At 40.5% G+C, this 17,243-nt stretch overlaps 1 protein-coding gene across 1 annotated transcript in view; it reads right to left on the bottom strand.

The window, feature by feature from the left end:
- Positions 1 to 17,243, bottom strand: part of SPON1 (spondin 1) — a 282,260-nt gene that overhangs the window by 149,583 nt on the left and 115,434 nt on the right. The window contains exons 4-5 of the mRNA XM_036918065.2: positions 9,686 to 9,759; positions 4,359 to 4,481 (exon numbers count right to left, since the gene is read on the bottom strand). Of these exons, the coding sequence (XP_036773960.1) occupies positions 4,359 to 4,481; positions 9,686 to 9,759 (197 nt within the window). The remainder of the gene's footprint in view (positions 1 to 4,358; positions 4,482 to 9,685; positions 9,760 to 17,243) is intronic.

Raw genomic sequence — 17,243 nt, 5'->3', positions numbered from 1 at the left:
AAGATATTTAATTTTATTGTGAAGGAGAGAAGACTGCCTTTGACAGCCCCCAGGAGAAGGCAAAAGGAAATCAGGAGATCTGGGCTTTAATTTTGTTTCTGATGCTCTCTGGCTATGTGATCTGAGCCCTTAACTTCTTTACACTTCAGGGTTTTTCTCATTTATACAATCAGGAGGTAAAACATGCATGATCCAGCCTTAAAGTGGATTTCTAGAAACTATTCAATTGGGAGTGTTTTAAAAGGATTTCACTATTTCCAGAGATTTATGGCATTGCAAGAGAGGGAATGTCAGAGGTCATTTAGGCCATGATCCTGCTTTCCTTATATCACCACATCTAGCCTCTCCTACAAAGAGGGGTGTCATGGAGGCAGAGGGTGATCTATTGCCCAAAAGAGGGACATTTGGAACAAGCCACTTCATATAATGGTTGAGAAGATCCCCTGCAGCTGTGGCCCACCCCATGAGGTGACTGAGAGCAGGTGTGGCCCAATCCTCCCTGCAGAACCTAGTGTGAATTCCAAAGGGCAGGTGACCCAAAGAGAACTGAAGGGCAGGCACCTTGGGTTGCCATCTTATCCTAACACAGAGGTTCTCCAAGTGTGGCCTACAGACCCCTTAAAACCCTGAGGCCCTTTCAGGGGGTCTGTGAGGTGAAAACTGTTTTCACAATAATACTGAGACTTTATTTTCCTTTTGCAATGTGTGGACATTCACAGTGATGGCGCAGAAGCAGTGGTGAGTAAAGCCACTGCCCTTTAGTGCTGATCAAGGCAAGGGCCCTGCACTGCAGGAGCAGCCCATATATTCTCCACTACCAGGAGCTTGCAGTGACCAGCAACTGAAAAGGCAGTTCTGCTTAAGGATGTTCTTGACAAAATAATAAAAATGATTAACTATTAAATCTTTGTACCTCTGAGTATACATCTTTTTATTATTCTGTGTGACTAATTGGAAAATATGCATAAAGCTCTTCCGCTATAAACTGAAGTGCTCTGATTGCCTTGAATAAAAACACTTGTGTGATTTTTTGAGGTACAAGCTGGACTAGACATTTTTATGTTCATAAAATACCATTTTTTACTTGAAAGGACAAATGACAAATTGTGGTTGTTCAGACTTAAGAATCTAGCATTTTCTCAAAAATGAAGTGAGCTTGTCACTTCCAGGAAAACTGACAGTATTTGTTGCCAATGATAGAACTCAAGCTTTCAAGCAAAACCTACAATTTTGGAAAACTTGTATGCATTACTATGAATTTGATAGCTTGCTGATACTTAAATACTTTTCTGATGACACTGGAAGTGATATTAATGAATGTGATGTTTGATACTATATAATCAAATGTTTCAATATCTGGATCATCTGCATAACTCAGTAAACCAATATTTTCCAAATGACCAATGTATGAAGTTAATGATAAAATCATTCACTTAAAAACATCCAAAGTAAAGCAATGCATTTTAATGTAACATTGATATGGTTTCATATTCTACATTGTGATTACCCTTTAAGAAACCACCATTTGTAGAATTTGGGCATAGTCTTAAAGATTATCTGCAATTAATGAAAAGGTTACAAAAATATTCTTCCCTTTTCTAATTACGTATCTGTGTGTGATGTGAGGTAGAATTTTCTTTCTATACTTTAACCAAAAAATACACCACAGCAGGTTGCGTGCAGAGGGAAATATGAAAATCCAGGTGTCTTCGACTAAGCCAGATATTAAAAAGATAGGCAAAAATGTAAAATAAGGATGTTCTTTTCACTATACTTCTTTGGTTCTGGACAATATGTTAATTTTCATAAAATAGTTTAACATAATGAATTTATTATCACTAATTTATTATATATGACTTTTAAAATTAAGTAATATTTTAAAATTTCTTTTAATGTTGTATATTGATAGACACAACTCATACAAACAAAAGGATGTTGGAATTCTCAGTACTTTTCAAGTGTGTAAAGGGGTCTTGAATTTTAAAAGTGTGAAAATTGCTATTCTGAGATACTTGTGGAGAACGTGGTGTTTTGGGTGAGTATTCAATAAAGGAGAGTCAGAGTCAGCATTTTTCAGTTTGCAAAACTATTGGGAAGCATCATGGCTTAATCGGACTTAATAGCAAGGGTTGGTTGTCAAGACAAAATCATCCCTGGAGCAGCAAAAGGAGAATCATCTATTACCCAAGATTGGGAGAAATCACTTTGGTGAATATCAAATTTTCAAAGTCCTCACTAGACCGTCTTGTCCCTTTCCAGTCAGCTCTAGTTCCCTGACTGTACAAGTCCACCCTTTTCCCTCCAAGGAAGGTGTATAGTCCACACTCCCTGCTCAGTATTGGCCATCATGACTAGATGTGGGCTAGAAATCTGCCTCCCAGGTCACGGAGAATGCCAATGAGTTCAACAGTCAGTACAGAGTACTTGGGGGCAGCAGACACTTCCAGACGCACCAAGGATGAAAGGTGACATGTCATGCTTTTGTCCCAGAGGACTTCTTTGTCTCATGGGGAAGCAAGACTCCTGAAGAAATAATTGCATTATGATGTGATAAATGCTCTTCTGCACACAGGGACCAGATTTCCCAAACCAACAATTAAGACACACTCCAACACCTGACAATGGAACAATCCTGGGAGATCTGGAACTCCTATCTGCTATATTTGTTAAGAAACTCCCAACAATGGCGCAGAAATTCTGTATAGAATAGTACTTGATTTGGGCCAAAGACCCAGAAACAAGGGTCTATACTTTTTTGTGCTTGTGTTTTAATTCTGGGAAATACAGTGTCAGAATAGGAAAGAGCAAGAAGCTCCTTAGGATTACAAAAGATGAGTAATGGGCTCCTAATATTTTATTTCCTCTGGGTTAGTACATGGGAGGCGATGGAAGGAATTTTTCCATCATACTTATTCCAAGTGGTCCCCCTCCCCGCCCCCCCACCCGGCAGAGAGTCCAAGTTTGTTTACTTGGGTCTCCCACACCAGCTGAAGCAGATCAAGCTGAATCCCAGAGTCAGAAGAAATGAACTAGTAAGAGGCTTCCAAGAACCCAAGCCTTGGTTGCATGTGGGTAAAATGAAACAATAGAGCTCTTTATCAGCCAAGAAATGTTGGCATCCCCTCTGGGTGGGCTGTTTGAGGACCTCAGAGGTTCTGGTCTGGACTGGGTTTTTTTAAGTCCCAGCCATGTACCCTTTGCTCCCCTTTCCTTTGGGGCTGACTCAAATCCCTCTTTTCAATCTACTTCTCCCTGTCCAACTGTTCTTTCCCAGCTATGGCAACTCCAAAGTGAAAAGAACAAGGATAAAACAGGCAATGAGCAGAGAATGCATGCTCAGTGTCACACAGGACACCCTGCTACCCAGTTACAGAGTATGGGTGACATTGGGTCTTGAAGGCAATCCAAACAAAAGACAGGACAAGGAGCCAAACAAACCCCATTGCGAATCTCAGATCCACCTCTTATATTTGACTACAGGCAAATCATGACATCTCACTGATCCCCAGTGAGCTCATCCACAAAAACAGATTATTTTGAGGATTAAATGACATAACATATGTAAAAATGCTCGACACACAGTAAGTCCACTGTTCATAGCTCTAATTTTCACTTCTTTCTGTGTGATTATTTGATCAGTTACCTGTCTCCCCACTTGTCTCTGAGTTGCATGAGAATGTGGGCTGCGTCTTTTTCTGTTCACTATTAAATATCGAGAGCTTAACACAGCACCTGGCATATGTGAGATGTTTGTTGAGACAAGTGTATGGTAAAAGAGAGTTGGTAGGATTAAGATCCTGATTAAGGATCTACTCCACAACAGCAAGTTTGAAGTCTCCTGACAATTCTCATTGATTGGTACTGGCTCTCTAGATTATGGCATCATGGATTTGGAGGTGGCATCTGGCATCAGTGGGGAAAAGGCATGCTAATAGAGTCCCAGTGCTGTGGTTCAGGATGCAGCATATTTGTTGACCTTGGTCTGTGGAGTCAAGAGCAGGTCCCTTTTGCCAGCTATTTCCAGCACAAATGGGTCTACTGTACAATTCATAGATAGAGCCGTCTTAGGAGGAATGAGGTTACCAAATGTCTGCCCTGAAGATAAGCAGCCTGACCTCAGGAACTCTTTTTTTTTTTATATCACAGATAAGAAAACATTCAGAACAAAGCTATGCAAAGAAGCTAAAAGCATACCGCTATTTATCTGCCTGTCTTGATGAATTCACTTCCTAGGAATGTGTGTTTCATTAGTCAGTTGGTAAGAGCGAGCAGCCCCAATACTTCAGCTTGTGTCTGCACAACCAGAAAGAACTTTGCCATGTGTTTTCCCATACCCATGAAATAGCTCCTCTACTCACGTGGGTAATCCTTTGGGTGCGTCTTCTCAGACCAGTTCCCATAAAATGTGAGTCTGTACTTGGCAGTCCCACAGGCGCAGCAGTCTAGGATTGGTTTGTCAGTCACCCCATCTAACGTGGAATCTGAAACAGTCAGGAAAGTCACCAAGTTAGGAAGCAAACACGGTCCCTTGCAAGGCAGAGCTGTCTTGGTCTCATCCTGTCCTGAATGCTTGGGGAAAGATAAGTAGAGTCTTCATTCATGTATAACACCCAGACCTAGATCAGTACTTGGACTATACAAGATTTTGTGCACATTTAAGTATGGTGACTATATTGTGCAAATAAAAACCATTCAGAACTTTTGCTCTAATAATATGAGGGGACCTATGGGACTAATAAGGCAGAATATTTGGGATGGGGGTCAGTTTGGGAAAACAGGGATCAAATTTATTCAGTTATGATTTCTGGGCCCAAGTCTCCTTCCCCACCCTTCCCACAACTGGATATCTCAACCAAATTTTAAGAGGAATATGTATATGTGTGTTTTCTCTGTTCTCTGTGGCCAAATTGCCAGGATCAGAAGGAACAGCTTTGGAGAAGAGCAATGAGAACAAGTAGAAACATAAAAGACTGCTGAAAATTATTTTTTTAAAGATATGCATATATAGTTAATCATTTCTTATCAAGCTTTCAGAGACTTTACTGGGAGAAGTGGGGGTCTACAATGACTACAGCTGTAACTTGTTTCAATTGCTTTTTCTTCAGTTTCTCTAGCAGTATTTTTTTTATTAAGGTATCATTGATATACACTCTTATGAAGGTTTCACATGACAAACATGTGGTCACCCATATTATCAAGCTCCCCGCCAACACACCCATTGCAGTCACTGCCATCAGTATAGTAAGATGCCACAGAATCACTACTTGTATTCTCCGTGCTACACTGTCTTCCTCATGACCCCTCACACACCATGTGTGCCAATCATAACGCCCCTCAGTCCCCTTCTCCCTCCCTCCCTTCCTACCCTCCCCACCCCTCCCCTTTAGAACTGCTAGTCCCTTCTTGGAGTCTGTGAGTCTGCTGCTGTTTTGTTCCTTCAGTTTTTCTTCCTTGTTACAGTATTAACATAAATGTTCTTTTTTTTTTTTTGTAAGTTGGACATTCATTCTTATATATTATATACAGAGCAGCGACAAAGTATGAAATTGTTTTTACCAGCAAGAGCATTTTACAATTCTTATGGAATTCAGTGTATTCATTTGGCTTTAATATGCAAAATCAGCGATGGGGGAAGAAGGGAATTTTGGGTTATGGAATGGAGACAGAAGTAGGGGATACTGTAATAACTACAATGTAGAGAGTCCGTGATGTGCTGATCCTGTTCCATTATTGTCTCATTTAATCCTAATAATTCTAGGGGGTAATTTAATGAGCCCCATTTTCAGATTAATAAACGGAGGCAGGTTAGGTAATCAGTGTTAGTGAGAGGTGAGGGCAGATCTGGAGCTCAGGGCTTTCTGAGTCTAGAGCCCACGCTGTTAATTTCTGCACTGTATGACTCCAGAAAAGACTTTCTGCTGAAAAGGTCTGCATAAACACCAATGAGAGAAAATTTTGTGTGTTTCTCTTTAAGCTTTTCTAATTGAAGAATGGTACATTTAAAAAATTTCCTCCCTACATAGCTCCCGGGTTCCTAAGCACCACTCATATTGGAAATCATTGTTCAGAACAAAATGTACAAAACAGCAGTAGACTCATAGACAGTGAGAAGTGACTGGTGGTTGCCATTGGGGAGGGTGGGTGGGGAGTGTAAGAGAGATAAAGAGGCACAAAATCCCAGTCATAAGTTGGTCATGGGGTTGGTAGTACATCATGGAGAATATAGTCAATGGTTCTGTAACATCCTTCTATGTTGACAGTAACTGCACTAGTGGGGGTGAGGATTTAATAATGGGTTTAACTGTTGAATCACTGTGTTGTATACTTGAAACCAATATAATATTGTATATCAATTATACTTCAATAAAAAATAATAAAAATTAAAAAAAATTTATTGTTTGGCTACTTTTTGTTCACGTGGAAGAGGCCAGAGCATCGTCTGGTGCTTAGGAGCAGCTCCCCACTGCCTTATGCACAAGAAACACAGGTCTGCTTCCTCTCTGAGCACTTTGACAGGTAACAGACAAATCCTGTTGAATGTATTTCAGGAAAGGTAATGTAAATCCTGAAGTTTTTTTCTTTTTACATTTCCATTATGACTAACTACATTGCAAAAAGACTAAATTAGTTTTGAAGAAGGGATTCTGAGCTAAGAGATATATGCTGGGCTTTCTGTTAAATGAGAGAATCTCTCAATGAACCAAAATTAGGCAAATTGGTAGCTTTACTTTATCAAAAGGGCCTTCAGATATAGGTAGTAAACTTCAAGATACATCCAGAAGCTCAAGGAAATACACTTACATAGACCTTTTAAAATTCCAAAGGAAAATAAGCTTTCACTTAAAAGTAAATTTCTGACTTTGAAATGAAAAACAGACACACTGTTTTCTATGAGGAAAAGTCTATTGTAAACGAACCAGGTTTTTCAAAGGGCAGTGTTAACTCACCCCTCCTCTAACCACGCCGCGCCTGCCAAATACAGCGAAGGTCAGGCCACGCAGCGCCTCCTGAGCGGCCCTGGCTCCCCATTAGGCCTCCCAGTCTGCCAGCTTGCTTTTCAGCTCTCCCCCCTCATTCTTCACCCTTCTTCCCTTTGAGCTCGCTTTCTCATTATCCCTTCTCTCCCTGTTTCCTCTCTTCTCTGCTTTTCCCCGCTGTCTTTCCCTCTCTTTGTCTTACTCCCTTCCTGGTTGTGACAGGGTCTTAAAGTGAGTATACATATCCATTTCTTTAGTCTAGGTCACCTTTTTGAATATTTTATGTTTCTCTGCTCTTAATTGTAAGTAACTTAATGTTTTATGTTTCTTTTTAAAAAAACGATTGCCATTGCTTTTTATCTGCTTGGTTCTTCATTTTCCCCTATGGATTAATAGCTTCAATTGGGAAAAAATAATAGATACTAATTTCTCTCTTCCATTCCTTGACAGATTTGATTTGACTCACCAGAAAGGTCAAGAATGTATAGATTAAAGAGCTAGAGAGACTTAAGTAGGCATACACAGTTAAGAAAAATCCCTTTGCTATCTGCAAAATAAAGACTTTCTTTATGTGATCTGCTTTGTTAACTGATGGATTTCTCCATGGGTCTGCTGTCTCCAGGGATCCCCTATAACTGCACCTAATCACCTACAGCCCAGGTCTTCTGAGCCTTTTTGTATCCACATAATTACCTTTGGAAAGTGGCCTTTTTATACATATATGTGCTTAGTTATTTTGATAGGATCTCTGCTTTAGAAGTGAAAACAGAGATTTACATGCCTTTTTATTGACACCACATCTGTAGAATTGAGCATATTTGTAGCTTAGACAAAGCCTTCACACAACATCAAGACTGAGGCTTTGAAAAGCCCACTTTAACGATTGCTGTCAGAATGTGGAGGTGACAGTAAAGTGCCTCCTAAGAGCTCTCATACATGGGAATAAGGCTGTCTTCTAACAGTCACACCAACAAGACCACTCTCAGTAGCTGTGACAGACCATCTGTAGATGTAGACCAAGAGGCGGACTGTACTGTGTGATCTAGAACCCACAACTTTAAGCCATGGGGCCATGCTGTCACTTCACGGAGGCAGGACAGGAATGGGGTTGTCCTTCAGGAACCAAGAGCCTCAATTGTTGAGATGTTTGGAGAAAGGCTGAGTGAACTTACGGACAATTAAATACAACAGGAATATACTGAGCATTCAAAAAATATTAGCTATTATTATTATTAAATACAATTAGCTACAGGCAAGGGAAGTCTCAAAAGCCACATGTGGTGATGCCCAACTGGAAGCTCACCAGGGCCCCTGGTGCACAAGTTCCAGCTCTCTGACCCCTATGATAGGTAGGACCCTGATGCAGGGTGTAATGGCCTCCCCTTTTGTTTCTTCCATACTCTCTGAGCAATCTTCCAAATAGGACCTCGTTTCTGCTCTAGCTCACCCACAGGGAGATCTATGCTTTGGTAGTCTGTGATCTACCAAAGGCAACAACACAAGCTACTGAACTGGGAAGTAGTCCTTTTGAAAAAAGGCAGTGGCTAAGGGCACAAACTTTTGGTTCCAAACCCTGACCTGTACGACTAGCTGTCTCATGCTAAGCAAGCTACTTTTTGTGTCTCAGGCTTCTCATCTATAAAATAGGGATGATATAATGATCTTCCCCATATAAAATTGTTATGCAGATTACATGATTAAGGTATGCGAAGTGCTCAGAATAGTTCCTGGAATGTAGGGAGCACTCAAAAAGTATTAGCTATTATTACTATTTTCTCAGAAGACCTTTTTAGCCTTTCTTTTCCTCAGTCATTTATGATTTGCTAGAATTGGAGAAGATTATTTAATCTCAAAATGCTGATTGCTCTAAATGCAAATAAAAATTCTGCAAAATGAATATAAATTAGATAGTTGAGATGCATAATTATAGAACATTTTCTATTTTAATTTCATTATCTAATGACTTTAAACACATTCAGATGTTTAAGATCTTAACTTTTTATGGTACATTAATAAACGAGTTTTCAGATGTAAATAACAATACCTAACACCTGTATATAGCATTTACTATGTGCTAAGGAGATGCTGTACTTCTTTATTTACATTAAGTCACATGGTTAGGAAGGGCAGAGGCAGGACTCAAACCCAGGCTAGATCTTTGTCTCCTTGGTCTTCATGAGCTCTGTTAGAATGCCTTCAACCCAACTAGAGAGCGCACTGATGAGCTGGCAAATCTAAGGACCAGATCTCTGAACGTGGTGGAATCACAAGGTCAGTGCTCCCTTGGCAACCCTATCTCCCTCTGGTCTCTTCTGAAGAAAATCCTCCAAGCTCCCATACTGCCCTAGTGCTACACAAGCTCTTGCTGGTGATTTTTCCAGGGAACCGTTACAGAGTTCTTGAAGGCACACAATTGTGTGTTCCTTAATTAAGTCCATGTGAATTATTCCAAGGAACCTCTTCAGAATAACCACTGTTCCACAAAAATAAGAGGACAACTATATAAGGTACATTATCTCCTACCCAGGGAATCAAGCTCAGTAATTAGAGCTTAAGGCAGATCCAATTATCCACAGCACACAGCCGGATTAAAAACCAGAGCTACGTGAGGAGGCAGAACCCGGCAGAACTCAGAGCACCCAACACTTTAGGTTGGACTGAAGGAGCTGCCTTCCGTATTTCTGACCCTCCCCGCCTGTAGTTCTTACCTTGTTCACAAAGTTTCTTGGTCAGAGAGCCCTCATCTTGAAAATAAATGATGCGTTTCTGTACGATGCTGGCCCTGTGGGGAAAGGAGACACAGCACAGTGGTGAGGAGGGCGGGCTGGGCTGTGAGATCCTTGTTTGGCCACCTTCACTCATGTGGCTTTGGGTGAGTCACCCCAACTCTCTGTGCCTCAGTTTTTCATTGGGAAAAAAGTGGCCTTAATAATAATAACCTACCTCACAGGACTGCTCTGAGAGTCAATAAGAAAATGTACATCAAAGTTACAGCAACATACCTAGAAACCACTCAACAAATACTAGTTATTGTGTTATTGTTGGTGGTAATAGTATTATTGTTAAGGTGAGAAAATGAACTAACAGCATTTCAATAGCTTTTTCAATGGTTCATTTTACTTTAGTTTTGCATCAAATATTGAGGCCATTTATAGATCTACCAAATTCAACTGCAAAAGCATGTCAAACCCTCTTCCCGAAGAGGAAGAAAGATTTTAAAAATATATTTTGATTTGTTCTGAAAATGTCATTCTCTATCTTTCCTGAAAGTCTAGACAAAACTGTCTCCTACGTTCTGAACAAAGACAACTTCAGCTGTCACATCTCTCTCTTAAACACATCAAACACAGGATCTTAGAATTTGAAAATAATATTTTGAGGTTGGAAATGACTTACTTTTGGCCAGCACATATTTTCTATTCAATCTAGGATTGCACAGATGTGCTACTTCTCCTCTAACCCACTCTGCGGTTTGTTTTCAACTGGTCTCTCAGACATTGAATCCTGAAACCCATCCAATAACTTTAAAGTCGGCAACACTTAACATGGAGACAGTGCAAATGGATCTTGGGCCATTTCTATTGATTTTCTTCAGCAATGCTACTCAATCAAAAGGTAATTTTTACTTTGATTTGTGCTAGTTAATAGATAAAGGGATCCACCACCACTGACCACACTGATGGAGTGGCAGTCACATGATCTGCCCTGTGTCACGTGATCTCCGACCCAGGAATGAGCCCTTGTGTGCATGGATCTGCAGAGTAGAGACAGTTTTCCGGATGGTCTGGGCCTGGGCCATGATGACTTTCCAAAGAAATGTCTACTCCACAACCAGTCTTGCACAAAATAATAACATTCAGACCAGCTTACAGATGTCTTAGTTTTTCCTCACACAAGAGAGATGAGATGTTGAAATAAATGACTGAAATATGCTTCCTGTCTACACAAAGCTACTTTGATCATTTATCCATTCTGTCAACCATCAAGTAGAAAGTTTCCTCAGGCCAAGAAAACACTCTTGAGAACATTCACTCCAAAGCCAAATCACAAAGCCTTTTGTTAATCAGAGCATTCCATCATCTGCCACAGTGCTTTTCAGAGTGTTCCCTACCAAGAAGTGCCTCAGGGACCCCCAGGAAGGGCAAGTAAAATACCTAGTGGGAAGTACCCCAGACCCCACATTCTTGATTTAACCAAAGGCTCCATCCCCATTTCAACCAAAGTGACCACCTCTCCCATTTTATTTCCTGTTGTGTTTACTGGTATATATATATATATACACACACACACACACACACACATGTGTATATATATATATATATGTATATATATATGTATTGGTATCATTAATCTACAGTTACATGAAGAACATTTACTGGTATATTTTTAACAGATAGTTATTGGAGGTCTGCTTAATGGCCAGACACTGGCCAAGGACACTGTCATGAAAAAGACAGGTAGGCTATTTCCCATTCTCAAATCTCAAAGTTGACAGCATAGTGGGGAGAAGCATCAAACAAGTAAATCCTCAGCTACATTTAATACAACCATGATCAAGTGCTGAATGGAGACATCTTCAGGAAGTGGAAGAGTATAACATGGGGGGTCCTGACCAAACCAGGAAAGGCTACCCCCAGAAAAGATGGCTGAGATTTGAAACAGTAGGAGTTAACTAGGCAAGTAGGAGGGAGAAGCAAAGGAGAGACACCCTTTGTAAGATCCTTGAGGTGGGGAGATCAAGAGTCATTGGAGAACCTATGAGTGGTAAGCCAGGGAGATGGTGTTAGGTGAGCTGGGGAGGTAGGCAGGGCCACATTACTCAGAGCCTGCAGGAAAATAGCATTTTACTCCAAGATTGGTGAAATAGTTATCTTCGATGAGTGTGTCTTGAGGAGTGGGATGATCAGATTTGATTTTTTTAAAGTAATTGTGCCATAGAGTAAAAATGGGTTTGTGTGTGTGGTTGCAGTGTACAGAGCTCTCATGCAAACCAAATTTTGTTTCAATAAAATTATCTTGCTAAAATGTTGTGAAAACCCCTGATCTATGGGGTAAATACAACCTTACCATGGCACTCAAGGCTCTTTATAAAATATCCCCACCAAACTCCTCTGGCTTCATTTGTTGCCATTTCACACCATGCTCCCTGGGTTCCAGACCTTGAGAAATTTATTGCCCTTGTCTGAATACCTCTTCTGCTCAATAAGGTCCTTGCCTGCTGTTCCCTCTCAGAATCTCCCAGAACTTGCCTTTGTTAGCATCTGAAACAAGTACTCTGAATTTTCTTCCTCCTGTGGTGAATAAAAGAACAATGGAAAAGCCTTTGATTTAAAGTCATGATCACACTGAAAAAAGTTAAATCACCTCCAATTTTTCAAAAAATATCTTTGTAAAACTTCAGTGGACCAGCAACAGAAAACATGTATTTCCTATAAGATGTTTCCGTTTCCTTCATGCCTTGTTTTATAATGTCTAAGTGACTCACTCCCTCTTTGATTAAAAGTTATAATTTCTGAGCCCTTACTATGTGCTAGTTACCATGCTTGGGAGGCCCTTTCACTACATTACCGCATTATCTTATGCTTCACATATACTACAGGTCCTCAAACTCCTCATCTAAAATTCTTGGGTTAGATGTGGTTCTGAATTCAGAGTTTTTCAGATATTATAAAGTTAAGATGCCAATATACCATTAACAAGGTTATCAATATTCTTTAGTAAAATGTGAGAATATACATTCCAAGAGAGTAAATAAAAACTATAAATAGCTTCATGTCAGTTTAGGTCAAGTTTGACAAACTTATCAAAATGCTCTTGTTTTCAAAGGGATTAAGATGAGCGTTCATGGCTATTTTCAGCCACATGTTACAGGTGAGGATGACTGGGGTGCATGCCCAAGGTTACATAATGTGCCCAAGGTTTGAAGTTTCCCTTGTCTGGCTCCAAAGTCCATCATCTTACACTCAGAGTGGTTGTAAGGATTAAAGATGATGATGTATTAAAATATATTTTCCCTGTAAGGTCAGTTTTATTATAAAATGTGACCCCAACTTGATTTCCCTTGTATCTATTTTGGCATCTCGTGGAGTACACTGTGGAGAACTGAGACTTTGGCGGGTCTCCTTGGAGCCTGGGTCATGATCACTTAATGCTCTCCATGGAAAGCCTGAGCATGCATCTCCATGCTCACGCTTGGCCAGCCCTCTGGATCATGCCCTTTGGATTTCAACCATTGTGCAGATCAAGTGTGGGATACAAGGCTTGCTCTGATCTGGCCCTGGTGATTTGCCTTCATCTCTATCCAATACCTCCTGAGCACTCTAAGCCATATCCTATAACTATCTTCATGATTTCATGCCCCAGGCCTCTTGCCATGGGACATCTTCTGTTTTTCATGACTCCACACACACATACACAAAAACACACACCTCAGTTACCTAACTCCTACCCAACTATGATGTTATTTCCTTCAGATTGATTTCCTGATTGGGTGCTTTTCCTGTGACAGCCAAAGCCTCTTGGGCATCTCCTACCACAGCACTTATTAACCTGCATTGTAATTGCTTATTTTCTATCTCCTGTGCTAGATTATAAGCTTTAGAGAGCAAGAACTGTATCTTACTTATTTCTTTAGATGTTAGTATCATTAGTACTGGGATTCAAGAAGGAACAGGGTTTGGGGAAAAGGAGAGAATTTGAGATTGAGCTATCAGGCATGATTGTGGTCCGTTTAGTGGGTGGTTAGACATAGGCACCTGCAACTCAGGGGAGATGTGAGGGGTGGGCAGTCACTGAGGCAGAAGTAAGAGCTGAAGCTTTTAGAGTGGCTGATGTCACCCAAGGAAAGTGTACAGACTGGAAGAGAGTCAAGCTGAGCCCAGAACCCTGAAAACCAACATTCATCAACAGGCCAGCAGAGACCAACACTTTGGTATGCTTGGTTGCAGAAAATGTTTCTTTTTATTCCTTGTTCTGTCAATTCCTGAAATAATTTTATATTCTGAGAAAATGCATTTCATTTTGAGACTGTTCCCATCAAAAGTATAAAACTCAGCTGAGATTTATAAATCATATTATAGTTCAGAAAAATAATAGCTTTACAAGATGAGAAAGCTGTTAGTAAGAATTCCCTTAGCATTTCAAAATGACAAATTTCTCCTATTCTGTGTTGCAGTTTGGCAGTCCTGTTGCATAGACTGATCCACTGAATGCTCTCTTATCATGAGAGAGCATGTTAAGGAAATCTAAATTAAATTTCTCAGTAGGCTAGCTTCTCAACTTTGGAATATTGAGGTTCAGAGTAACTTACTAATCATTTTTTAAAATTTTCTCTTAAACCTAAAGTAGAACATTTCCAGAAATGCCATCTTGAATCTCTTAGATGCTTGGCCCTTTTCTGTCTGAACGGTTTATTCACTTGCCATTCCTTTTTCTTGGGGATAAAGTCAGAGCTTGCTAACTCTGAGTATGCTGTCTAGTGCTGAATAGGCCTAGGAGACCTGCTCTCACCAAAAAGGGTCAGGGGGACATCAGAAACCAAAGGACTTGGGAGAAATCAGGCCATGAAATGACTTAGAAATTTATACGGATCCCCAGTGGCTGCGTTACTACCCTGGAGATAATTCATGTATGGTCCTTACTACATGTATGCTGTACAAAGTAAATATATTCAGTGTATGGTAGCCATTATTGTTGCTGTTAAATCACCAGCCCCTAACAAAGTGCCTGCATATAAAAGTACTTAATAAACCGTAGCTATTATAATGATTGATATCAGGTCTCTCTCTTTGGCTTTTGGAGCGGAGAGTGAGGGTAATATCCTGGTCAGCTGCTTCAAGCAGAGATCATGAAGAGGCAAAAGGAAGTTCAAGTTTGTGGTCTCCAGACTATTTTTACCAACCCTCTTCCCAATTCCAGTAAAATCGCTATTACTGAATAGTTCTTGGAATGCTTTACAAAGTTTGTGTATGGTCTCAGGGATGTTTTCCAAACCAGTAATATCACTTCCTTCAACCAGTGAAAGAACAACTCTCTGGGAGGATGCAGAATAAATATTAGAGTCTTAGTAATGGTAATGTCATCAGGAACGGAGGTTATCTGACTTATTTTACATCACAAACATGACAGATACTAACCTGACTACTGTTTCATGTTAACTAGCAAATATTTACAGGGGCAAGGCACATTCCATGATCCAAACTCTTACCAATCTTTTACATGGCTTTAGGTGGACCTCAGGACATGGAGCTGTGTCCCGTTCACAGGCACAGTGGTGGCCTACAGCAACGTACCCATGGGAGGAGGTCAGTGAGAGCTTATCCACAGGCCTCTATTGACAGCACACCTGTGAACTCCATGGGTGCCCAACAGGAAGGTCACAAACTATACCTGGGGTAATAAAACTATAGATTCAGACTGGATGGTCATCTACCATTACTACAGAGAAGCAATTCTGGTAGGTGCTACAAGAATATTCCTGCTTAATTATTACCCATTCATAAAACATTTACTGAGCACTTATTTTGTGTCAGACACTTTGTTAGTAGCTGAAAATTCAAAAATATAAGAAATGTGCCTTCCAGTAAGGAGATTCTAGTCCAGAGGGGGCCAGATCATGTTATTCTAAAGAAACTCTCCACACTCCAAGACAAGACATTCGCAGATAGCCCTTGGAACACATATGTTAGAACCCTGAATGGAGAGTCATTTACAAGTGCTGTGGTGACTCAGAGGTGGAAGGCCATTTTTGACTGGGATGGGGTAAAGGGAGAGGTGGAACTGGGGAATTATTGGTAGGAATGAGGTCATCAGGATAAGCTCCTGGAAAAATGCCACTAGAGCTGCACTTGGAGTCCCAGCGGCTGAGTCTGTGACCGGGATGGGCTCTTTGCGGCAGTTACAGCTGCAGGTCTGCCCTCTGTGGTGGCTCTAGAGCTGAATCAGGGGCACCAGCCCCACCCACGTACACATGCAGCTTAGGTTATAACCAGAATCTGGCTAAGAGGTCAGTTAGGTTCTTAGCCAGACTACAACCCATTCCCAGCCTGGTATGGTCATTGGCTTACTGGAGCTCTTGAGTCACATCATTGAATAAAGTTACATCTACAAAGCCCTGGTTCTGATTTTAACAAAAATTAGAGGGAAAACTAGTTTTAGTACTCAGTGTATTTCTTCTTGGAGTGACCCTGGGGATAACAAGCTTATCATCATTCCATTTTCTCTGATTATTGTCCAATTACAGACCTAATCTTTATCATTAATTTTGCCAGTACTATTACTCTAGTGCTTTAAGTTTTATCCCCCAAAAAGGCAATCAAAAATTAACAGTGAGGAACTGATTTTCATATCATATGAGAGATGTAAAAAGAAAGAATAAAACTGGATTATCTTTTAAAAGAACTACTTCAGATGTGAGAAGCATTAAAACCAGACAGATATTCATGTTTAGCAGACAAGGAGCCACAAAGCTGCTTGAGGAACTGGAGGCACAAAGATGAACAAGCCATTGTGTGACACCAAATAGTCGACAGCTTGATGAGAGAGAGACGTAATCTTATGTATCAGAATACTGCATAGCACGTATTAGAGTCTACCAAATATCCACTCTTTCCATCTTCCACATTTTCAGAACCCTTATTTTGGTGGGGGTGGCAGTGGGGGTTGGGGGAGTTAGTACTAGTAAGCCAATCACGACAGTCCTATTCCCACTTTTCCAGCCTTCTTTGCAGCTGGGGAATGGAGGAGTGTGACCACATGTAGCCTCAGTAACAGAAGGGGAGGTTTGTATGATGGAGGGGAGGCTTTCCAGATAGAAGAAATTAATGATGCATCCTGGCCCACCCCTCTTTTTCCAGCCTTGATTACAAACACAATATGAAACAAGGCAGCCATTCTGTGACCATGACAAAAAGGCTAGGAAAAAAATCAGAGAGACTGGCTCTGATTTCATTTAGCCACTGAAACAAAACCAGCAGTCACCTACCTCTGGCCTTCTTGTTATAGGAGAGAAGTAAACCTCTGTTGAGGCTATCGTTAGTCACGTTTTCTTTTTTTTTTTGTAGATAATTATTTTTTATTGAAGGGTAGTTGACACACAGTATTACATTAGTTTCAGGTGTACAACACAGTGATTCAACATTTATATACCTGATAATTCTAGGTACCAGCTATCACCATACCAAGTTGTTACAATATTTTGACTATATTCCTTATGCTATACATTACATCCCGGTTACTTATTTATTTTACAATTGGAAGTGTGTACTT

This window comes from Manis pentadactyla, chromosome 9, assembly GCF_030020395.1.
Source record: "Manis pentadactyla isolate mManPen7 chromosome 9, mManPen7.hap1, whole genome shotgun sequence".
Taxonomy (NCBI): Eukaryota; Metazoa; Chordata; class Mammalia; order Pholidota; family Manidae; genus Manis; species Manis pentadactyla.
This window is presented reverse-complemented; position numbering and strand designations above follow the sequence as displayed.